The sequence below is a fragment of the Pithys albifrons genome, chromosome 27 (assembly GCF_047495875.1).
Source record: "Pithys albifrons albifrons isolate INPA30051 chromosome 27, PitAlb_v1, whole genome shotgun sequence".
Lineage (NCBI taxonomy): Eukaryota > Metazoa > Chordata > Aves > Passeriformes > Thamnophilidae > Pithys > Pithys albifrons.
Window position 1 is genome coordinate 4,886,300 of NC_092484.1, and position 24,939 is coordinate 4,911,238.

The following is a 24,939-nucleotide window of genomic DNA, read 5'->3' on the forward strand; positions in this document are numbered from 1 at the left end:
TCCCCTGTCCATAGGGCTCCAGGGCAGGGGGAGGGGGTGCCTGCTCCTCCAGTCGAGGATCCCACCTGCAGAGGCAGCAGAACCCTTGTCTCAATGGTCTACAGGACTGAGGGGCTCTGTGTCCCCAGCCTCCCTGCAGCCACCCCCTGGCAACTGCCTCACACTGAGGGGGGGTCCATGAGGGGCTGTACCAGGGCAGAGGCCCCTTTTCCTTCTTCCTGCCCTGCCAAGAGGCATAAGGCTGCGCAGGGACAGAGGGTGCTGTGCCTCTCCCCTTTCCCAGCAGCAGGAAAACAAACAGGAGTGGGCAGCTGGGAGCAATAAACCCCAGGTGAGAGCTGTGCCGAGGAAGTTGGTACCTGCAGAACTGGGGGCAGCTGTGGAGACCCAGGGACTCACTGCACCCCTCACTGTGGAGAATCAAAGTGGAGCCACAGAGCCCAATCCCAATAAATTCACAACCTGTTTAATGCCAGTTCGATTGCTTTACATGGAAAAGTTACACAGCACTCCATGGGTTTTTTTCCCACCATATGACACCTGGGATACAAAAATGCCACCAGGCTACACACTCTGTCACCAGCTCTGGGAGAACCCTGTGCCCAGGTCAGTGCTCACAGATCACACACTGACACACCACCCTCAGCTCTGCCCTTCTCCCTATTGAACCCTCAGCCAGTGACAGTGTCAGTGTCACCTTGAGACACAGGCACGCACACACCCACCTCCACACAGACACAACTGGGACTCCATCCTGCCCCAGCTGCTGGAGCAGGGCAGGGAAGGCTCTGACAGCCAGGTCAGGGTGAGCAGCCCACTCTCACCGTGCTCTGAGTCCAACACATGTGGGCAGAGAACAGCCCTGCTCTGGGAATCACCAGCCCTCCCTGCCAAGCACACTGAGAGAAGCCACCATGAGCCAACCTGCTCACAAGACAGAGCAAAGTGAGAGGTGGAAGCAAGACATAGTTTTGGAAAGACCTTGGCAAGAGAGGACAGTGTGGGGGACAGAGTGATGAGGGGGTGTCCCTACCCTGCAGCATCCTGGGGCACAGCTGGGAGCACTGGGCAGTGGCTGCAGTGCCCACCTGGAACTGCCCCCCACCCCCAGCAGCTCCTGAGACTACTTAAGGACACTCACACATCATGGGGTGAGAGGCAAAGGAATCTGTGCAGGAGCCCTGGAACACTGGGAAGCCCCACCACAGCCACCCTGTGGTCCAGCTGGGAGTCCAACTCCCTCCTGCTCCAGAACAGGCCCAAACCAGGCTCAGGCCTCGTGTGTGCCCCCATCCCATGCTACTACTCCCTCCCACAGGAGAAAGCAGTGTGTCCTGGGGGTCTGCATAGTGGGATATAGGCAGGGGAATATCCACAAGAGACAGGAAAATCCACAGCACAGCCCACAGCCCCATCTCCCGGTGATGACACCCACTACAGACCACCTCTTGCTGCACGTGGCCATTTGCTTCAAACCCATTCCCCAACTTGATGATCAGACTCAATTTAACACTTCCTGGGTGCTTTGGGATGCTCTTAACCCAGAGTGACATGGAAAAGTGACTGTGAATGCAACAAGCAACACAAGAGAGGCTGGGTGGGGAGACTTCATGCCAAACCCCACATTCCACAGCCAGACCTACACTAAAGCAGTTGTGTTTAAACTGTGTTTCAGAAATTCCATGGAAAATCTATTATGGTGGCAAGTGAGACTAAGATGACCAAGTGGCTTGTGGGCCTGGGAGACTCAGAGCTGCCAGGCTGTATGGAGTGGGGAGTTCCCAGCACACCAGCTCCTCACCAGTGCCTCCTAGTAGCTGCAACATGGGGGCAACACACAGAGCCTGACCCAGGCACTGGTGGGATTGGCATGTGTGGTCAAGGCTGTAGTGAACAGGCTACACCAGCCTTCCAACACCTTGGCTCATCCAGGGGATGCCGGTGGTACCAGGGAGAGGCAATCCTATTCCTATTGCCTGGGTTTAGGAAAAGAAGGAAAGGGAGGAAAACCAACAAAGAGAGAAAAGCATTACCTATGCAATTTACACAGAGAGGGCAAGGTCTATATACACAGCCAGGGAATTCCACATGGGAACAGGAAGCAGTGCTGGGAAAGGGCAGGGCAGGCACAGGCACAGGTCAGACAGCACAGGCTGTGCAGCCTCACAGCTTCTCTTAAATTAAAAACACCACACACACACACACACACACACGAGTGTTTGTGTCACACCCCTCAGCTCCAACACCAGCTGAACTCTCACCCCACACAACCTAAACCCCCAAACTACACACCAAACCCAACAGAAGGGCCCTTGGAGATAATGAAAAGCAACACTGTAGCCTTGCTTTAGGAGAACTCCCCTTCCAGCCAGAAGAGACCCTGCTCACCCCAAAAATGAGAGATCCTCAGGAGCTGTTTTGGCCTCAAACACATCCCAACTGCTTCTGGCCTCAGGGAGACTCTGGAGCAAGGTGTTTGCCCAGTGGCACCAGGGGAAGCTCCACATGCACGGGGGGATTGGGTGGGTTTCTTTATTTTTATAAAGTCCTTGTTTCTCCTCTCTGGTAACTCACAGGATCAGCCCAGAACATGCAACAACAACTGCAGAACTTCCTGAATCTGTTTCCTCGAAGGCAAAGCTTTTCCAAGTCTCCTCCAAAGTTTAGAGCCCCGAAATGTATTTGTTCAGAGGCAGCTGTCAAGTGTGCCACAAAAATCAAGCTGTCTTATGGGAATGTCAAGTACTACAGTACCTGTTTGGGTGGGAAAAAAAAGAAGAAAAGGAAAAATAGGCAGTTCTCCAGTTTCTTCCTGGAATGGGGATGCCAGGCTATGAACAAAGCCCTTCGATGCCCAGCCTGGCGCTGTGTCCCCTCGCACCAGCAGTACTGGCCCAGTCTGGCTGGCTCCTGCCTCCAGAGATGTCACTTGAGGACAGAGGGACCCAGAGCAGCATGTCAAATCCCTTCCCTTCATTGGCAAGGATATGCTCCTCTTCCCCAGGAGGGACACCAGGGCAGTGGGGATGGCCTCAATCCAGTCTCAAAGGTCCATGTCACACAAGTCCTCCCCAGTACGTCCAGAGGGCTGGAGGATGCTGAGTTAACATTTCTCTTGTACCCGTTTCCTTTTATGAAGGATGAATCCACAAACCTTTGGCAGTTCCCTCCCCTCCCCACCCCATCCCAAATACTGCCCAGTGTGGGTCACAAGCACATATTTAATGAGCTGGGTCCTCCTCCAGTCCCACATCACTCTGTCCCCTCGGTGGGCTCCAGGGGTCCATGCACACCGAGGGAGTGGTCTGATCCTGGAATGTCAGGCTGTAGGTTCCTGGGGCACAGGGAGAGGGTTTATCGTATCCTGGTGAAGAGGTTGAGCACAGACACAGATTCCTGAGAAGATAAAGCAGCTGTCACTCCATGTGCCTTTGGCTTGGTTTGTTTTTAATCTGCTGAGGTATCTCTAGCTCAGGGCATGATTCCAGCTCAACATCCAAAGTCCATCACCATAAATATTCCCATGGGTTTCTTCCAACTGATAACAAGGACCATGGCACGAAAGGGTGCCATTCCCACAGTTCTGCAGGTGGCTGTACCCCTGAGCAGGCAGAACTGGGTGTCCCCCAGCAGCAGTGCCAGCTGCCTCCAACCCCATCCTCCAGATCCCTCTGCCAGAAAAGCTCTTGGAGCACTGGGCGCAACCTGCCCTTGGTGCTGGTGAACTGTCATTGGCAGCATCCATGACCTCATTTCCATCCAAGCCCATTTTAAGCAGTTTTGTAAGGAGACAGAGGCTAAGCACCAAACGGTTTGGATTTGGAAGAGACCTTAAAGCTCATCTCATTCAAACCCCCTGCCATGGGCAGGGGCACTTCACTAGCCGAGGCTGCTCCAGGCCTTGTCCCACCTGGCCTTGGACACTTTCAGGGATGGGGCAGCCACAGCTTCTCTGGGCAACCTGTGCCAGGGCCTGCCCACCCTCACAGGAAAGAGTTTTTTCCAAATACCTAATCTAGACCTGCCCTCTGGCAGCAGGAAGCCATCCTCCCTTGTCCTGTCCCTCCAGACCCTTGTCCAGAGTCCCTCTCCAGCTCTCCTGAAACCCCTTTAGGCACTGGAATGGGTTCTAAGGTCTCTCCAGAGCCTTCTCTTATCCAGACTGAACATCCCCAGGTCCCCCAGCCTGCTGTCACGCCCTGAGGGCTCAGTTCACAGCCAGACACCAGCAGGAAGATGGACTCAGGGTGAGCCCCCGGAATGCTGCTCTGCTCAGCAGCCCTGGACCAGCCCAGACAGGGATTTTCTGTCACACTGCCCTGGGCACACAGGGCAACCTTTCACTTTATCTGATGACAAATCCATTAAATCTCAGCAAAGTTTAACCCTCCACTGCCTCCAACCCTTGATCTACAGGACACAGTGGAGGGATCAGAGGGAAGGCAGCAGAGCAGAGCCAGGTGCCTGAGCTGCCCCCCAGCAGCTGCCCCCACAGCGCGGCCTTACCTTTGTCGAGCGAGTTTTGCTGAAGACGTTCCAGAAGCGCAGGGTCTCGTCCCCAGCTCCTGTGACAATGGCCTCCCCGTCAGGGGACATCGCCTGCAGCCAAGACAACAACCTTTTACCATCTGCCACACTTTTGAGGCTGAAAACAAATCTCCATTGGAATGCAGGGGAGAGATTTAACTCTCCTTCCTACTTGGCTGGCAGTGACAAGTCAAACAACTACCTCTGCTCCCACGTGCCTCATCCAGCCTCAGGTGCAATTTGGGCACTTGCACTTTACTGGTGCAGCCATGGAACACAAGGAGGGACTATCATGGAAAGGGTTCTTGTGTTAAGAAATCCAAGCCATGTGTAACTGAGGCTATTCTTCCCATGATTATCAACATGCCTTAAGGGAGGAAGTGTGACATGACTGGATTTGCTGGCTGTATTGGTCTCTCACACTGGAATCCACCTCCCAAAACAGCTTCAGGATTTGTCAGCTCTGCTGTGAACTGCTGAAAGCCCAAAGTAACAGTAAGAGAGCAGGTATGAGATCGGTGAGGATTATCTGCACCAAATGTTTAGTGACAAACTGGGAGGGCTGAAAGCAGCAAATTCTTCCCCTGCTGACAGTCTCCAGTGAAAAGGTGTGAAAGTCTTCAGGGGACAAGGAGAAATGCTTGTGTTTCACAGAGTCATGGAATCCCAGAATGGTCTGGGTTGGAAGAGACCTTAAAGCTCACCTCGTCCCACCCCCTTTCCATGGGCAGTGACACCTCCCACCAGCCCAGGGTGCTCCAAGAGCTGTTCAACCTGGCCTTGGACACTTCCAGGGATGGGGCAGCCACAGCTTCTCTGCCCAGCCTGTGCCAGGGCCTGCCCACTCTCACAGGGATGAATTTTTAACTAATATCTAATCTAGACCTGCCCTCTGGCAGTGGGAAGCCATTCCCCCTTGTCCTGTCCCTCCAGGCCCTTGTCCTAAGTCTCTCTTCAGCACGCCTGGAGCCCCTTTAGGCACTGGAATGGGTTCTAAGCTTTCTCTGGAGCTTCCTCTTCTCCAGGCTCAAAAGAGTTTTCTCACAGAAAAGCTCAGACATTTCCTCTGAAGAGTTTGGCAGGCTCAGCTATCATTAACAAAGCCTCACATTTCCCTAATAGCAAATCAAAGCATCCCTTGCAGGCACAGAAAGCAGCCACAGAGCATTTTCCACTGCTTATGGGCAGTGTTTACATCCTCACACAGACACCAGGCAGCTTATGGTGCCACTGGCACTGCTGCTGTGGGTCCATCTCAGCACACCTGCAGTCAGGTGAGTACCTAGAGAGACGTGGCCATCACTCACCAGATACAGGACTCGGTAGGAGTGCCCCGTGAGCTTTGCTACTTGAGTTAACGAGGGGTATTTCCAGACAAGGATCTGGTTCTGTGAGTATCCATGAGTGCTAACCTGAAAGGGGAGAGGGAAACATGCATCACAGAACCATGGAATCATTTAAGGTTGGAAAATACCTTTAGGATCAAATCCAACCATCAGCTCAGCACCACCACCATGTTCTCCACTAATCCATGTCCCCAAGTGCCGCTTCCACACATTTTTTGAACACTCCGGGGATGGTGACTCCAACACTGCCCTGCAAAGCCTGTGCCAGGGCTGCACAGCCCTTTCTGTGAAAATGTTCTCCCCGATATCCAACCTAAACCTCCCCTGGCACAACTTGAGGCAGTTTCCTCTTGTCTTGTCCCTTGCTCCCTAGGAGCAGAGTCTGACCCCCATCTGGTTCCACTCTCCTGTCAGGGAGTTTGGGAGAGCAAGAAGGACCCCCCTGAGCTTCCTTTACTCCAGGATGAGCCCCACCAGCTCCTTCAGCCACTCCTGGTGCACCAGACCCTTCCCCAGCTCTGTTCCCTTCTGTGGACACCCTCCAGCCCCTCCATGTCTTTCATGTCATGAGGGGCCCAGAACTGACCCCAGGATTTGAGGTGGTGTCTCAGCAGTGCCCAGCACAGGGGGACAGTCACTGCTCTGGTCTACTGGCCACACTGTGGCTGGTACAAGCCAGGTGCCTTTGGCCTTCTTGCCCATATGGGCACACCTGGCTGGTGTTCAGCCACACTGCACAACATGGGACAGCTCAGCAGAAGCACAGGGAAAACTCACCAGCTCGTTGGCGTGTTTGGACCAGGCCAGGTTGCACACCTGGGACCCCGTGTCGATGCACTGCAGGGGCTGCCCCGTGAGCGTGTTCCAGAAGCGGATGCAGCGGTCGGCTGTGCCCCCGCCCGAGGCCAGCAGCCCGTGCTGGTGTGGGGACCAGGCGATGGCTTTGACTGCTGCCAGATGCTCCGTGTATTGTTGGACAGGGCTCAGGCTGGAGTGATTCCAGACGAGGAGCTGGCAGAGAGGAGAGGCGTGATCAAACCTGTGCCTCAGTCATGTGTCCGCAACACCCACAAGCCACGATGGCAGTTGGGAAACAAACTGATTTCCCACAGCTCTGCCCAGGCACGCACAGCTTCACTCTGCACTTCACACACTCACAGGATGGTTTGGATTGGAATGGACCTTAAATCCCATCTCATTCCAACCCCGTGCAATAGGCAGGGACACCTTTCAGTAGACCAGGTTGCTCTGAGCCCTGTCCAGCATTTCCAGGGATTCAGCAGCCACAGGTGCTCCGGGCACCCTGTGCCAGTCCCACCCAGCCACTGCACTCAGCTGAGTAGGGATTCTAGCCCTGGGCCATAAGTCAGGAACAGTCCCTAAGGAAAGCAGATGAAGTCAAAGGCAGCATCACTGACTGGGACCTCAGACCCTTCCCTTGTCTTTCTGAGTGTATCATCCCAGAACACATCTAGAAATCTGCTCAGTTCATTAGGAGTTATTTTGGGAAGGAGGAACTCGGTCCAACCATGCTGTCACACAGGCACTGGGCACACTCCCTACCTAGCAACCCACTCCAAAGGGCTCGCAACACTGCTTCTCTGTGACAGATGCTTCTCCCATATGGTGCTCAGTGAGCTACAAGCCTGTGCTACAGGTAGAAGAACCCACAGAGCTCTGCTTCAGGTTCCTTCTGCACACAAACATTACTGCAACAAACGTGACCATACACTGACTGCCTGAACAAAGTCAGGAAGGGCAGCTTAGCAGTGGCTTTACTGAACTCAACCCCCTGACTCAAGCTAGAGATTTAATTAGCCAAGTACAGAAGCAAAATTAAATTTGCCTTTTTAATTTTATTAGGAGGAGAAGACTGAGTAGAAGCTTAGCATGACTTATGTTGGTCACAGTCCAACAATCAAAACAAAAACCCCTTTCAGAGGTCCAACACTCTTAAAGAATCACAGAACGACTAGGGCTGGAAAAGACCTCTAAGGTAAAGTTCAACCTTTAACCTAATGCCACCATGCCCACTAAACCATATGGCAAAGTGCCACATCCACGCATTTTTGAACATTTCCAGGGACAGTGACTCCACCACTGCTCCAGGCAGCCTGTCCTGATGCTTAACCCCTCTTTCAGTGAAGAAATCTTCCCAACTTGAACCTCCCTTGGTGCAACTTGAGACCATTTCCCCTTGCCCTAAATGGAAAGGGGATCTGACATTGCATGTGACTGTACCTTATTATCATTCCCTCCAGAGGCCAGGAGCTGGTGGTCCGTGGACCACTTGAGCCCACAGACCTCCTGCCTGTGTCCCTGCAGGCGCCGCTCGGACTGCAGGGGCGGGGTGCGGATGTCCCGCTGCAGGATCATCCTGTCCCGGCTGCCCGAGGAGAGCTGGTCCGCGTTCCACGCCAGGGCACCTGCAACGGGAGCACAGCCCCAAAGTGTTGTGGGAGTCATGGAATCACAGGGTCCCTGAGGCTGGAAAAGACCTTTCAGATCATCAGGTCCAGCTGTCAATGAAACACCACCACCACCACCATGTTCACCACTAAACTGTGTCCCCAAGTGCCACATCCACATATTGTTTGAACACTCCAGGGATGGCAACTCCACCACTGCCCTGTGCAGCCTGTGGCAGGGCTGCACAGCCCTTTCCATAAAGAAATTTCCCTAATATTCAACCTGAACATCTCCTGGCACAACTTGAGGTTGTTTCTTCTTGTCCTGTCCCTTGTTCCCTGGGAGCAGGGCCCGACCCCCATCTGATTCCACCCTCCTGTCAGGGACTTTGAGAGAGCAAGAAGGTCTCCCCTGAGCCTCCTTTTCTCCAGGCTGAGCCCCCCCAGCTCCTTCAGCCACTCCTGATGCTCCAGAACCTTTCCCAGCTTTATTTCCTTCCCTGGTCACACTCCAGCCTCTCAATGTCTTTCCTGTCATGAGGGGCCCAGAACTGTCCCCAGGATTTGAGATGTGGCCTCAGCAGTGCCCAGCACAGGGGGACAGTCACTGCCCTGGCCCTGCTGGACACAATACCAAGCCCAACCTTTCAAGCCCTGCAGGAGCAAGTAAGCAGAATGCAGCCACCACAACTGCCAAGGGTTAAAAAACCCCTCCCAAACCAAATGAAATCCTGCCCCAAACCAGTGGTTACAGCCCTCCCTTACATCCAGTCCTAGATCTGTGCACAAAGGAAGATTCAGCTGCACAGTCTGACAGCAGGTATCACCAACCCCATTGCACAGTGCAGTAAAGCACAGGGACAGATCTCACAAGGTGCCTGAAATTTCCCAAATCTCACCCCAGAGTTCAGATTTACAACATCTCTGAGCAAAAAAAACCCAACAGTGCACTCTGAAAAAGGGAACTGGAAATCTCAGTGAGAAGCTGCCTGCAAGGCTGAAACCGGAAGCCAGAGGCAGTGAAAGGATGTTGTAACCAAACCCAAAATGCCTCAGACACAGAGGAAACACCTGCTGCAACATCCAACCACCATCACACCCACATCAGAACACCATTGTTATGGGATTGTAATAGTTTCAAGACTGCTTAAGACACAGCAGGGGATAAATATCAACCCTTGTACTCCAAGTATTTTTATTTCCAGCAGATCCCTGGCTCACAAAGTTAAACCAGGAAGGAAGGACCCCTGTGAAACCTCTGCCTCCCCTCTCCTTACCGACTCTGGCTGTGTGCCCCTCCAGCATGGAGAGCTTCTTTCCTGCAGCTGCATCCCAGATCTGTACAAAGCCCTTGTGAGTGCCAACGGCCACCAAGTTCCCCTGGACAAACAGAGAGCCAGGATCAGTACAGTCAGAAAACAAGCTGGAAGATGAGGAAAAGACTTGAGATAAATCCCACGAGATGAAAAGCATCCAGAGTTCTTCCATCTTACATGTTTTTCCCTACTGAGAGGCCCAAGCAGCCTGGCTGAAATATATTTAACATTTTACTGTCAAGAGCTGGAGAAGCAAACCAGCTCTTTCTCCCTCCCACTCCTCTCAGCCTTGAGAACTTCTAGATACAAGAGATTGTCTTCTAACCCTTCTCTTTAAGCAGAGAAAAACAGCATTGACAGGAAAACACATCTGATTGGTGATGTACACAGGGAGCTTGGGGAATTCAGGAAAATAAGGCAAGGAGTTAATCACAGCTATTAATCACAGTGTCCAAGTGACAAGAGTCTCAGCTGTCCCTGCTGACAGTGCCATACTGACCCGCTCTGACCAGCCCACGGATGTCACGGAATCTCCTTCCACAGAGAGGTCACACAGCCGGGTTACCTTCAGAGAGGACAGAAAGGGGTAAGAAACGTGGTTCTGTCACACAGCACTGCTGGCTGTCTCACAAACCAGTGCCTTGTTTGGGACAGAGTATGATAAGTGCTGAACCCCTCACACAGCACAATCCATAGCTCTGGAAGGCTGGAAAAGCCCTACAGCAACAGTGATGACCATTTACCTGACTTGTACAAGCACTCCACAGGTAAACACAAGTCCCAAGGCCAACGCTGAGGACGTTAAGAGAGGACCAGTCCACCAGGTTCAGGTAGAAATCGTCCTGCAGCTCTGGGGCATCCAGCACTTTGAAAGGAATCTTGGAGATCTTCCGAGTTGGTTTTCGAGGTGATCTTAGCAGCTTCTGACTGTTTACAAAAGCAGATAGAAAAACAACTACAGGATCCTGCACACCACAGCAGATGGGAGGCACAGGTGTATCACTCTTTGCAGCATTGCTATAAAAATGCAGGGACACACAGGCTGCACAATTCCTCCCAGCAGTAAGACTGGAAGGTATTAGGTTCTGCTTCTATGAAGGATCAGAGAGCAAAAAGGTAAACTGATTACTGAGAGTTGTCCCAGACATGTTAAGCACATAGGCAGGTTGGGCACCTGCAGAAATTCTTAGAATTCAACTGTCCCTATTGATTATGTCTCCAGATTTCCAAACCTAGTTCACATTGCAATTTTGGGTGCCTCAGACAAAAGCCCTACAGAAACTCACTGAATTCTCTGTCCCAGCCCCTCCCTTCTCAGTCTGTAGAGGATCAGCGTTACCTTTTGTTGCTGACAGGAGACAGGGAATAGGGTGAGACCTCGTTGCCATCATCGGGGCTGGAGCGTTTTGTGCTTAGCGAGTACTGCACAAAGAAAACACACCTCGTAAGGACCTGGGCACGCCCGAGGCATCACACCCAAGGTGCACTGGTGCCTGGCACCAACTTATCTCTAACACCCAGTCACACTGCCCAGAGTTTTCAGTTCTGCCCCTTCCCAAGTGCTCCAAAGCTGTACAGCCCCCATCACAGAATCACAGACTATTCTGAGTTGGAAGGGACCCACAAGGATCATCGAGTCCAACTCTTAAGTCAATGGCCCACACAGGTGATTGAACCCATGACCTTGGCATTGTTACAACCAAGTTTTAACCAACTGAGCTAATCTCATCATCTCCACTGAAGTCCAAAAGCCTGATTTGGTGATTCACCACACTGTCCAAAAAGCCTGGCCCCACTCAGCCTTCCTGCCAGCACACACAGAGGAGGCACACTGCTTTCTGCACACTCAGGTGCTCTTTGCAGCCACCAAATTTGTATCAACATCTTATCTCGGCCAAGCCCCAACACCAACTCACTTCCCAAGCAGCCCAGCAGAGCTGTGTGTTCTGTTCCTGTGACACACAGTGCAGCCCCCACTTACAGTGAAGAGAGATTTCTTCTCTGGGGTGGATGGCTGCAGCCTCCTGTCCTCCGTCTGAGGGTCCTGCACCTTCTCGATCCCTGCTCCCAAGAGTTCATTCTTCAGCAGGGCAGAGTAGGCCAGGCCATCTGTGAATCCAAATGAGCACTGAGCAGAGAGCTGAGCGCAGCAACAGCTCTGCAGGGAGGGTCAAGATCGTGTCTGTCTGACCTGGAGAGGAGAAGGCTCCAGGGAAAACTTAGAGCCCCTTCTGGTGCCTAAAGGGGCTCCAGAAGAGCTGGAGAGGTACCTGGGACAAAGCCTGGAGGGACAGGACACAGGGAATGGCTTCCCACTGCCAGAGGGCAGGGTTAGATGGGATATTGGAAGAAAATTCTTCCCTCTGAGGGTGGGCAGGCCCTGGCACAGGTTGCCCAGAGCAGCTGTGGCTGCCCCATCCCTTGGAGTGTCCAAGGCCAGGTTGGACAGGGCTTGGAGCAGCCTGGGCTGGTGGGAGGTGTCCCTGCCCATGGCAGGGGGTGGAATAAGATGAGGTTTAAAGTCACTCAACCCAAACCATTCCATGACTTGTACACTCAGAGAGCCTCTTAATAAGCCTGGGCCCCCGACTTAGAACCAAGATTAACAGCAAGCTTTCCCTCCTTTCCCTCCAGCAGGAAGGTGCTACCCTGGCACAATAAATCCAGGGATACAAACAGCCTCTTGACTCCCAGATGCTTGTCAGAAGCAGAGAGCTGGTATTCACTCATGACATGGGCATTTCCAAAAACACCAGCACGAGTTTTGGCATAAGGATGAAAGTGCCAGACTGGCCCTAATTTCCAAACTCCCCATGGTTTGCAGTAAGAGCTCTGGACATGGCCCAAGCAGTAGATGGGGACTCTCACCTTTGCCATTGTCTGATGTGGCATCCTTTGCTTTTCTGTTTTGGCTTGGTGATTTTTCATTTTCCTGAAATGGAGAAACATGCCATCATCACACAGAAACCTCAGGATATATGGCAAAATAGCAAATCCAGAAGGCTCCTGGAGCACAGGCTTTGAGGACACACACTCAGAGGAACCCTCCTGAGGCAGCAGAAGGTGCAGAAGGTATGCAGAGCAATCATGCCAGCCAAACAAAAGGCACCATTTCTGCAGTTCCAAGGGTGAGCTGCAGGGGAAGGGTTCAAAACTTACATTTATTCTGTGGAAGTTGATGCTCCAGTTGGCCCCAGCTCTCGAGGGAATGAATCTGTCACCGTGCTTACTGGGAGAAGACATTGGAGAATTGGAAGGTGTCAGGGTTCTTCTCATCTCTGCTACCTGAATTAAAGAATAAAAGACATTGGACTCACTCTTTTCAAGCCCTGCAGTTGCTTTGTTTATTAGCTTTCAATTTCTTAGGTTACACATGTAGTTACTGAGATTACACAGTAAAAAGGCATTACTGAGCTCCACAAAAATACCTCCACTCCTTTTTGCAACTGAACTGGGGTTATATACTCAAAAGTTTTCTTGAAGTCAAGTTATTTGGGTATTTGTAGAACAGCTCAGGAACTCACACCTGCTCACAGCCCAACAAAAGACTGTGGTTTCCTTTGAAGAGGTCCCAGGTCTTTCAAAAGCTCAAGGAAAACAGTCACAGGCAAGACAGCCAATACTGTAACAGTCAGCCTGAGCCCATCTGTACTCACACAAGGCATTGTGTTCTCATTCTGTATGTTGATTTGGCGTAGGAGACGCCTCTCATAGTCCTGGTCCATGGTGGGAAGTGGTTGGGGAGACCAGTAGTCTCAGGAATTTATGTTTGCAAAGTCCAAGCAGTAATTAATCTGCAGACAGATGGGAGAGAAACACCAAAATGTTACACTTTATGTACAGAAACAGCCTCTTCAGAGTTTCCTAAGACTGTTCTTTGAACTTGAGACCACTTTTCTTATCCAGAGCAAGCACTGATACCAACGTGATACCAAAACCACTTTCCTCAGCAGCCCCATGCTCTGTCACTGCCCTTGGCTGCTGACTCGTGTGCAGGCACCAGCACTGTGTGTCTGACAGGACCTCAGCAGGTCCCACCACACCTGGAGCAGGGAGCACCCCAGGGCCTGCAGCAGCACAGCCTGTCGAGGCTCCGGGACACAGGCAAGGGAATTCCAGGCATCCACAGCCTGTCCTGTCCAGGCCCTGGCACAGGTTGCCCAGAGCAGCTGTGGCTGCCCCATCCCTGGAAGTGTCCAAAGCCAGGTTGGACGGGGCTTGGAGCACGCTGGGCTGGTGGGAGAGGGGTGCAGCTGGAGGAACTGTAAAGGGCCCTCCCAATCCAAAGCATTCCAGGATTCTTTCAAGCCTGTCCCACACGGCAGGCCAGGGGCAGCCGTGCTGAGGGTGGTGTGGTCTCAGCCATAACAGAAGCACTTCAGACTTCTAACACCCCCCACTGCAGGAACACACAGCGAGGGATGAGGCAGCCCCCATGAACATTCCACATCTGAGGTCCATGATGTCCCAAATACTCCTCCTGGCTGGCACAAAGCTCACTCACAGCTACACGATCTGTAAGCAATATTAACATTTTTTAAGCATACATTGTAAGCATACAATTAAGGACAGGGCTGCTTCATAGCTGAGATTTGACAGCTAAACGACAATGTGTATCAATAAAAAATAAATGAGCTGACACTGGTGTGAGGATACAAAGTCACAGCCCTCCCTGAACCCCGAGGGCAGAGAGCAGCAATTTCAGGGCCCCACCTCGCCCCTCACACACCTCGTGCTTTATCCACAGCTGACATGGGCACAAAAACACAAACACCAGAAGAGACAGGCCAGGTTGGTCTTTCAACCCAAGATAAACGTGTCCAAAGGGAAAGGTGGAATCTGACACAAGCAAATCCCCACAACATACAGGCACCTGGAAGCTGAGCAGAACTAGAGGGATTTTCATGCCTGTTATTGCATAAACATTTATGGCATCTGGCTGCAGTCCCGGCTGTGGGAATGGAGTCGCCTGGAGATACAAACTTGTGGCCAAATGCAGGAGGCAAAACACACAAAGGCCGTGGTGGGAGGAGGCTGCCCAGGGAGCAGCTGCAGTGCCACACTCAGGGCCTGCCAGGCACTGCCTCCTGCCCCCTCCTGCCACCAGCACGACCTGCTGCCAAGAGGTGACCTCCAGGAACCAAAAACCTACCTAGGGTTTGTTCTTCAAAACTAGGGGCAAGTTACCAAGCTCAGAGGGCCAGCAGCACATGCTGCAATTCAGCAAGACCTGGTGAAGTGTTTGAGTACCCTTTGAAATCAGCCTGAAAACAAGACAAAGCACACACACCGTGCACTGCAGCTGTCCTGCAGCCTGCAGAGCTGGGGACCTCCTACTTCAAAGGGTTACAGAAAATGGGGTGACATCAGGCTGGTGACCAGGCACCAGTGGGGTTCCACAGGGCTCCAATCTTAGGGCCAGTCTTCTTGAATGTCGTCATAGGTGACTTGGATAAAGGACTGGAAGGTCCCGAGTGGAATTGCTAAGGACACCAAAATGAGAGGAGATGCTGACACCTCAAGGAGAGAGAGGCCCCAAACAGAGACCCTGACAAATATGAGGGTTGGGCAATCCCCAACAATGTGACATTTAACAAGGGCAAGTGCTGGATCCTGCTCCTGGGCTGGAGCATCCCCGGATGCCTGGACAGATGGGAAATGAGAGGCTGGAGAGCAGCACCACAGGAAGGGACCTGGGGGTCCTGGTCACTGACAAGTTGGGTATCAGTCAGCAGAGTGTTCTGGCAGCCCAAAGGGCCATCGTGTCCTGGGGGGCATCAGGCCCAGCATCGCTGGCTGGGTGAGGGAGGGGATTGTCCTGCTCTGCTCTGAGCTGGGGCGGCATCACCTCAAATGCTGGGGCAGCTTGGGGGCCACAATGTAAGAAGGATCTGAAGCTGTTGGAGTGTCCAAAGGAGGGACCCAGAGATGGGGAAGGGTCTGAGGAGCAGCTGAGGGCACTGGGCTTGTGCAGCTGGGACAGAGGACACTGAGGGGAGACTCCTCGGGGGCTGCAGCTCCTCCCAAGGGGAGGTGGAGGGGCAGGCCCTGAGCTCTGCTCTGGGACCAGGGACAGGACCCAGGGAACGGCTGGAGCTGTGCCAGGGGGTTGGGATGGATCTCAGGGAAAGGTTCTTCCCCCAGAGGGTGGTGGGCACTGACCAGGCTCCCCAGGGCAGCCCCAAGGCTGCCAGAGCTCCAGGAGTGTTTGGACAATAGGACAGGGTGGGATTGTTGGGGTGTCTGTGCAGGGCCAGGATGGTCCTTGTGGTCCCTTTCAACTCAGGAGATTCTGTGTTTCTGTGATCTAAGCCATTTGTCAGTACTGAAACTTGGACTTCTTACCAATGCTGAAATGCTTTTCTTCCCTGCTGTTAAGCATGCCAACACTTTTGCAGGAGCAGCCCTGAAGGAGACAGAGCCAAGCTGGTTCTGAGCACACCTGTTCACCTCAGCCACCTCCTCCCCAAGCTTGTTAATACATTTCTCCCATATGTTCTTTCAGAGGCAAAACTGGAGAAAGCTCCTAAATTTAACAGTAATCAGCTTCCACCAAATGAAGCAAAGAGTCAGAATCAGCATTATTGGAGTGAAAAGTCAGGAAGGTCTGATGCTATTAATAAAGGAGGTTAAAAAATCACGATTAGTGCGTGCCATGTCAAACATTCTCCCTCACCACTGTCATCGACCCACGAGCTACCAAATGTGTGTCTCAAACCAAACAGCTCAACAAAGTGCTCCCTCCCTTTTCTTTTTTTAGGATGTTGTTGTTTCAACACCACGAGCTCAGCCTGCAGAACCCACACAGGAGCGTGATCATCTGGGGAACACCACACATTGAAGTGTCCTCCCAGAATGGCTCAGCACAGAATTCCTGAGATCCACATCCAGTTACACAGCAAAGAGACATTTTAAATTCTGCATCTGAAACACATTTGCTTCTCGAGCTTTTGAGTTCCCATCTGCCCAAATTTCAACTACAACTTCCACTCAAACGCAGCACAGAGTGCCCGGCAGAGACGCTGCAGAGGCAGAACACAGAGTGAATGTTCAGCACCTGAATAATGACATGTGTTTACCTTAAACCCTGTGCCACAGGCCCAAGGAAGAGGCAGCACCTGTGGGCAGCTCTTGCAGCTCTACATTTGTCTGTGAGAAGTGAATGGATTCCCCACAAAGCAAGAGAAAGAGGAAGGGCCTGTGGGAGCTGGTTGGCAGTGGCTGAACACGAGCCAGGTGTGCCCATGAGGGCAAGGCCAAGGGCACAGGCCTTGTACCAGCCACAGCGTGGCCAGCACTGTCCCCCTGTGCTGGGCACTGCCAAGGGCACACCTCAAATCCTGGGGACAGCTCTGGGCCCCTCATGACAAGAAAGACACTGAGGGGCTGGAGTGACCAGGGAAGGGAACGGAGCTGGGGAAGGGGCTGGAGCAGCAGGAGTGGCTGAGGAAGCTGGGGGGGCTCAGCCTGGAGAAAAGGAGGCTCAGGGGGGACCTTCTGGCTCTCCCAAACTCCCTGCCAGGAGGGGGCAATCCGGTGGGGGTCGGGCTCTGCTCCAGGGAACAGGGAAAGGACAAGAGGAAATGGCCCTGAGTTGTGCCAGGGCAGGATTATGCCAGATATTAAGGGAAATTTCTTCATGGAAAGGGCTGTCCAGATCTGGCACAGCCTGCACAGGGCAGTGGTGGAGTTGCCATCCCTGGAGTGCTCAAAAACCACGTGGCACTTGGGCTCATGCTTTAGTGGTGGTCTTGGCAGTGCTGGGGGAACAGTTTGGTTTGATCCTAAAGGTTTTTTCCAACCTCAGTGATTCTTTGATTCTGTGACTGGGATATGTGGGCTAGAAGTTCTCTTTAAATTGAAGAAATGAAAGATCTCAAGGAGATATTATTTTTGTACGGTATTTTGTTACTAATTATGCAGCTTATGCTTGGAGAAGAAAGGTGCAGTTGGTGGAAGCTTTTGGATTCCTAGGAAGAATTTGTATTCTGACTTTATTTTCTTCATGCACCTTCTGTCCTGTCTCTGAACAGGCTGGATTGTTTCACAGCCCATTGCTTCAAGAACAATACTTTAGGCAGAGTTATGGTGCTGAACAAAGTGCCTTTTGTTCTTTTTATTGACCCAGCCTTCAAGTATTCAAATACAGGAATGTTTCTCCTTGGAATGGATGTGTTTTTAATAAGCCAGCCTGCAGAATGCCGGGGCTGGCAGGGAACTGAGGGCACTTATCTTGGAAAACCATTCCTGTGGTTTGAGGCAGGTCGGACCTGTTTGGATTCCCCAGCACTGACTGAAGCTGGGGGAGATGCAGGTTGTGCTGGCTCTGTCAGTTCATGTTCTGCTTCAGCAGAGCAGGAGCTGTGTGATCCCTGACCCTTTTTATTCCAGAAACTGTTTGTGGTGTTCTTAAAACTGGGAAGCATTTGGCTGGTAAGTGTAAAACAGAAGAGGTGCTGATGAAACTGAAAGACTCAGAACACCAAAGGCAGGATAAATTTACATGTAGAGCTGAATGTATTTCCTAATTTATACAGGCCCAAAGGGAGTAGATGATGCCTTGGTAATTCAAATATCATTCATGTTATGTTGATGCTTTACTTTGAAGAATCTCAAGTCTGAAAAAGGTTGCCTGGAGCTTTTTTTTACTAACAAGCCCCAAACAGACCCCAAATTTAGAGCCAGCAAGAGACTACCCAAACCTAGAAATGCTGAACTACCCAAACCTAGAAATGCTGAACTACCCAAACCTAGAAATGCTGACTGCTCCTTGGGCCTGTAGTTAATGGCTCAGCCTTTAAGGTAAAAACACGTCATTGTTCAGGTGCTGAGTATTTCCAAGCTCTCTGGAAGAGCCCCACCATTTACCAAGTGAAAAAGTACATAAGTACTTAGTCCTTGAAGTCATGAGCAGCCCGTTTGAAATCAAACCCACATGTCCTGCTTCCCCAAGCCAAAGTTTTCATCTTTTAATGATTTATTTAAAATCAACCACAACACTTGCAAATAAATAAGGTACAGCCCTCAGCTGGCAGCAGAAGTGGCAGTTCCTCCATCCCTGGAGCTCCAGCCCTCACTGACCACTACACACAAACCCCTGGCCTGGCCCCAAAGGGCTGATGTTTTCACATGGGTTAGCAAGAATCACCTCCCCCTCAACCTGGAGTATTGCAGGAGTATTTCCAGTTAGAGATTCTTCTCTTTTACAGACTCTTGAACAAGTTGTAAGGGGGAAGGAAGAAAAAAACCAAAGCAAACCAAAGCTAAACCAAAGGATTTTAGCTGTGTGATACTTCAGACTACAGAGCAGCCACCAACGAGGAGCAGGACACGCTGCACGTGGCCAAGCTGAAGCAAAACTTTTCCACATTTAACCCAGAGGAACAAGTTTATATCTTACACCAATCAAACAAGCCTGTGCAGGAACAGGCCTCCTTTCAAAGCAGCAGCAGGTGAAAAAGCCAGAGCCTTATGTTTTACCAATATTTACTTTTTTAAAGCTAGAAGGATGTAACTTTTGATTTACTTTTGATTAGTATGAAAAGCATTTATAAGATCAGCCGTTGACAAAAGTCACCCCTGTGCAACAGAAGCAGATAAAGCTTCATTTCAAAACAAAATACAACCTTTGTTGCCTTGCCTGTTCACAGCTCTGTACTAGAGATCAGACCAACGGCAGCAGCAAAATTCCTGCAGTGTTGTGCTGTCGGATGCACCCTCGGTCCTCACACTCTGAGTGAGGATTCAACACTCCACCAAAACACCAAGGTGCTGGATTGCTGCAAGAGCATCACCCCTCTGAGGGCATTCCAGAGGCTAAGCTGGAAGTGACTGCTCTGCACTGGAGGTGCTGCAAAATTCCATGCTTTTCTGCCTTTCCAAGCCATGTTTTCCTGCCAACAAGCACGTCCTGCCCAGGGAGCTCACACACCTCTTTAAGCACTGATGAGCCTCCAAAGCCCCTGCTCCAAACGTGCCAATTTTTAGTGACCAGCAATAGGCACAAACTAAACTCCAGCTGGATTTGGAGGCAGGGTGGCCCAAGAGCAGAGCCAAGACACTCCCTGCATCTCCTGCTGCACTCCCCCTCACAGGAGCCAGGGATGCTGCAGCTCCACACTAAGCCTGGGAGACCAGCAGGATGCACAAGGATCCACCTGTGCCTCCTCTCACCTCCCATGGCAGGAAACACCTTCCCTTCCTAAAGGGGGCACGATGGGCTCAAGCTCTGCCAGGGGAAATTGAAGTTGGAGATCAGAAAGAAATTCTTTGCAGAGAGAGTGCTCAGGGATTGGAATGGGCTGCCCAGAGAGGGGGTGGATTCCCCATCCCTGGAGGTTTTTAACCTGAGCTTGGCTGTGGCACTGAGTGCCATGATCTGGTAAAGGGACTGAAGTTGGACCAAGGGCTGGACTTGATGATCTCGGAGGTCTTTTCCAACCCAATCCATTCTGTGATTCTGTTGTTCTAACAGTCAGAAAATATCCCCCCTTCCTCACAGGCACGGGCCCAACTGACTCCAGGCTGCTGGTGACAAGAGTTTGACTTTCTGCACCTCCACCTGTGCTCACAGAGAAGCTCCAAGACTTCCCAAAGCTCTCCAAGACACCTCCAGAGGCTTTGGAAAGGCTTCATGTCCACCAATCCAAAGCAATGCAGAGTCCTACCACGATGACAGAGGAACTCTGAGCAGCAAACCACAAACATTCCAGGCACTGCTGCCCGAGGCTGCAGGAAGGCTGAGGGAGCCAGGACAGGGCGCTCCTGCCACAGAGCTCTGTCTGTGGCCTGGAATGTCACGTGCCAGCGCTGTGAGACCTTCAGGAAACAGCAAATCTCTGTCCTTGGAAATGCCTTTACCGAAGATAAACAGCCTCTCCACTAATCACAGAATGGTTTGGGTTGGAAGGGACCTTAAAGCCCATCTCACTCCACCCCCTGCCATGGGCAGGGACACCTTCCACCAGCCCAGGCTGCTCCCTTGATCCAACCTGGCCTGGGACACTCCCAGGGATGGGGCAGCCACAGCTGCTCTGGGCACCCTGTGCCAGGGCCTGCCCACCCTCACAGCCAAGAATTCTTTCCTAATATCTAATAAATCTTCTCTGTACACCATTAAAAGGCCAGGTTTTCCACAAAGAGTTTCTTACACAAAACGGCTGCCCTCAGACACAAGCCCTGCTCTGAGGGAACTCTCCAGAAAGCCCCCCAGGAACACTCTTCTTGCTGCCTCCCACATGGATGATGCTTCAGGTTTCATTATTGCTTTCAGCACAGATGTTCTTCCTAAATCCCACTTCTCTCCACAGCTGAAGGAAAAGAAGGGAAGCCAACAGTCAAATTTGTTTTCCAAAAAACCAGGATATTTTCAACCGTTCCACTGAAATTCAAACACAAGTGATGGATTACAGAGGTCAGAGCCACCAGCCCCTCAGCCACTGTACCCAGCAGCAGCCACGGCCTTTGCTAAGGAAGTTCCAAATTTGCCTCAGCCACTCGCAGTAAGTCAGGAGAATTGTAGCTTTGTTACTGTGTCTTCACAGGTGACGTTTTCATTCCACACACATCCCACTGCAGGCAGGGTTTATCCAGGCAGGCCCGCACTCAGCAGGGGATTTCTCAGCAAATCACCACCATTAAACCTTTTTTCATTGTCTGCAGGTAGTGATTATTTCACCTTTCTGTCGTGCTGCTCCATAAATAAGAGGGCCATGCCTGTTCCCAGGGAATCCAAAATGAAGACAAACTCTCCAGCCTTGCACTGGGAAACGAAACAACCCCCGGGGTCACCTCAGGGGCACCTCCTGCCTGGGGGCCAAAAGGCCCCTAATTAACAGCAATTCCGATAAGAGGGTTATCTGGCACAAAAGAAAAACAAACAAGAGGCAGCACCTGAAACACTCCGGTTTTAGAGACAGGCAGTTTTTGGCAGAGGCAGGAGGTGAAGCAGCACCTGCACCCCGTGCCGTGCTGGCTGTCACCAGCCTTGGGGACAGCGCTGAGCGCGGGGGGAAGGGGAAGGGCAGGCTCAGCTCTGGCAGGTTGGGCTTGTGAAACCCCGAGCGCTCAGCAAGTTCTGCTGCTCCCATTTGCCAACGGACAGAGCACCGCGGAACCTCAGCCCTTCTACAGCTGCTGGAGGACAATTCCTGCACGTGGGAAGGGGCTGGGGGATTTCCTCGAGGTGATTTCCTCCCTGGCAAAGGGGGGGACATACATGAACCTCACAGACTTCTGCTTTCATCTTCTCCTCAGACCAGGACACGACCTGAGCCAAACGGGTGCTCCTGGATGCTGCTCCCCTTCCTGATTCACGAGGTGGAGAGGGATCAAATCCATCCCTGTTCCCTCCACAGTGCCTGGCCCCTGGATCTCCCCTCGGACTCCTGGAGCTCCTGGCAGTCACTGGGTCCACAAAGGGCAAGTTCAGCCACAGCACTTCTGTTCCCATTGTCACCTGTGGGCGCCTCTCCCGACATAAACACGTTTTGGACAAGCTCAAAAGGAGAAACGCAGGTTCTGCTCTCAGCTGCTCATCAACCAGCACATGATGGAACCCATTTTGGTGATCACCTAAAGACATTTAATTGTTCTGCATAAAATCACAGAGTCATTCAGGCTGGAAAAGGACTCTCTAAGTGCAGCCATTGCCCCAGCATGGCCAAGGCCACCACTAACCCACGTCCCCAAGTGCCACATCCACACTCCTGTTAAACCCTTGCAGGGATGGTGACTCCACTAATCCCCTGCACATCCCAAAGTCTCTCACAGATGGGTCAGGTTGGAAGGGACCATAGAGGGTCATGTGAACCCACTCCCTGCTCCAGCAGAATCATCCCAGACCACATGGCACGGGATTGTGTCCAGACAGATCTGGAATATCTCCAGTGAGGAGCCTCCACACCCTCTCTAGTCTCTGTTCAGTGCTCAGTCACTGCACAGCAAAGAAGCTCTTCCTCACCTTCCTGGGCATCAGTTCCTGCCTGTTCCTCCTGTGCCATAGCTGGGCACCCCCAGCAGAGCCTGGTCCGTGCTCTGTCCCCTCCCTGCAGGCACTGACAGACATGGGCAGGTCCCTCTCAGTGTCCCCTCTGGAGGCTGAACAGCCCCAGCTCCCTCAGCCTTTCCTGCTCCCAGAGCTGTTCCAGCCCTTCAGCATCTCTGCAGCCTCCCCTGGACCTGCTCCAGGAGCTCCACATCCCTCCTGTCCTGAGGAGCCCAGACCTGCTGGCAATGCCCTTCCTCACTGGCCCCTGGGCCACCAGGGCACTCTGCAGGTTGGGGACAGGTCACTGCACACCAAGAGGACGAGAGGACCGACTCAAGAGCAGAGAGAAGGACAAGCAAAGGCTGCAGTCTGCACTTTGTAACATCTCACAGGACCTGCAGGGCTTCTTGTTTGTGTTTAGCAGTTTCTATGCTCTGTCTCAGCACGGCAGTTTGTCATGAAACTACCGACTTTAATACAATTCAGTTTCCCTTCAAACTCCAGAATCCACAGGATACAGCTGCCAGACTGACTGACATTTCCAGGTGGAGCACAGACAGCTGAAAGCAGCAGCTCGAGACAAAAGCTCTGACAAGGCTTCCACTAAAGGAAAAGTTAGAGCACTAAAAGCAAAGATTAAAAATCCCCCCCAGCCCCCTCAGAGCTTTACTGAAAGGTCAGGCATTCAAAACTCTGCTTCATCAGAACACTTCAGCTGCTGAAAATGCAACAGTGCCCCCGGTCAATCCATGAAATAAAGTCACAGAATTTAGAAAACACCCCAGCCTCAGACAACAGCCCTGGAAAATTCTGCTCCTGCATTAATTATAATCATAAAGAAATCAAACTCAGTCTTTAACACAAGATCATGGAGTCATGGCATCCCAGACTGGTTTGGGTTGGAAGGGACCTTAAAAACCCATCTCACTCCACCCCTGCCATGGGCAGGGACACTTCCCACCAGCCCAGGCTGCTCCAAGCCCTGTCCAGCCTGGCCTTGGACACTCCCAGGGATGGGGCAGCCACGGCTGCTCTGCCCAACCTGTGCCAGGGCCTGCCCACCCTCACAACGAGATTTTGTTGCCCCCAGTGGGGCTGCTCTCTGAAGACCCTTCAGCACAAAATCCTGGGGTGGCATCACTGAACACCCTCAGGAAGCATCAGCACTCACAGAGAAACAGGCACAACATCTTCAGGAGCACTACAGACCCAGGGCAAACAATCCTCCACACCACCAACACAACAACCTGCCCGAGGTGACTCCCGTGAACCAACAGCCCCCCTGCCCCAGCAGAGCCCTCTCACCACCCAGACGATGCTCAGCTCAGGGTTTTAAGAGCTCAAGTTCTGACAGTGCATACAAATCCTGCAGACAAAACACCAACAAGACGTTAAAAACACACCAATGAAAGACACAGCAACAAGGAGCTCCACACAGACCCCCGAGCCCCAGGGTGGGCAGGGGCACATCAGCTGGTGCTGCACCCAAACAAGGGACTGCTGGGCAAAGTTTATCCCTAAAGAACTGCCGGGCAGCGGCACAAAGGCCACACCACAAAAAGAAAATCACCTCTACCACCCGCGTTATCACTTTGATCTCTGGCTCCAGGAGGTCACGCTGAGCCAGGCTCGGGCCCTCCGTGCCCCTCCGGGCGGCTCAGGACACACGGACAGGGGGCAGGGGTGACACTGCGACCCTCCCGCCGGCCCTGCAGGTGCGGGAGTGCCCGTTACCAAACACACCGGAGCGTTGGGGGCTCACCGGCCCATCCCGACAGGGTCGACAGCGAGCCGCGACGGGCGACAAACAGCGGCCGCTTCCTGGGGTTTGTCACGAACGGCCGGGAAAGAGAAGCGGCCTGCGGGGCTGTTCGGTGACCGGAGTGCGAGCGGGGACGGGGGCACGAGGGGAAAAGACGGAGGAAAGGAGAGAAGGAGCGTAAAGGAAAGGAGAGAAGGAGCGTAAAGGAAAGGAGAGAAGGAGCGTTAAGGAAAGGAGAGAAGGAGCGTAAAGGAAAGCAGGAAGGAACCCCCAGCCGGGCTCCGCGCCGCGGCCGCCCCAGCCCAACCCCGCCCCGCCCAGCCCCGCCCGGCCCGGCCCGGCCCGGCCCCGCCGCGGCCTACAGGCCCCCGTGCCGACGGGGGAAGGCAGAGGGTCCAGCGTGACGCAGCCCCCCCTGCCTCCGCGGGAATGTCCCGGCCGTACCTGCCCCGGTGCCGGTGCCCGGGCCCGGCCCCGCCGCTCCGCTCCGCCTCCTCCCTCAGCGCCCGCCGCTGCGCAACATGGCGGCGCCCCCGCGCGGGGCACGACGGGAGCGCGCCCCGCCTCGAGCCCGCGCGGCGCCATGGCAACG

At 52.8% G+C, this 24,939-nt stretch overlaps 1 protein-coding gene across 1 annotated transcript; it reads right to left on the reverse strand.

Annotated features, from left to right (window-relative positions):
* Nucleotides 1-444: 444 nt before the first annotated feature.
* Nucleotides 445-24,881, reverse strand: FZR1 (fizzy and cell division cycle 20 related 1). Its single transcript, XM_071578297.1, has 14 exons — nucleotides 24,792-24,881; nucleotides 13,254-13,391; nucleotides 12,757-12,882; nucleotides 12,466-12,529; nucleotides 11,579-11,706; nucleotides 10,937-11,019; nucleotides 10,341-10,524; nucleotides 10,097-10,162; nucleotides 9,559-9,661; nucleotides 8,115-8,299; nucleotides 6,651-6,884; nucleotides 5,835-5,939; nucleotides 4,507-4,599; nucleotides 445-3,396 (listed from the first exon to the last, which is right to left on the reverse strand). The coding sequence occupies exons 2-14, from the start codon at nucleotides 13,320-13,322 to the stop codon at nucleotides 3,355-3,357; spliced, it is 1,482 nt and encodes a 493-aa protein (XP_071434398.1). The 5' UTR covers nucleotides 13,323-13,391; nucleotides 24,792-24,881; the 3' UTR covers nucleotides 445-3,354.
* Nucleotides 24,882-24,939: the final 58 nt, after the last annotated feature.

What these genes read in the sequence shown, in the direction of transcription:
- FZR1 (XM_071578297.1), bottom strand. Translation starts at nt 13,322, where the DNA reads ATGGACCAGGACTATGAGAGGCGTCTCCTACGCCAAATCAACATACAG. An exon ending in TCAACTTCCACAGAATAAAT is followed by an intron (nt 12,530 to 12,756) that starts GTAAGTTTTGAA and finishes TCTCCATTTCAG; the next exon opens with GAAAATGAAAAATCACCAAG. An exon ending in CTGGAGGGAATGATAATAAG is followed by an intron (nt 6,885 to 8,114) that starts GTACAGTCACAT and finishes CCTCTCTGCCAG; the next exon opens with CTCCTCGTCTGGAATCACTC.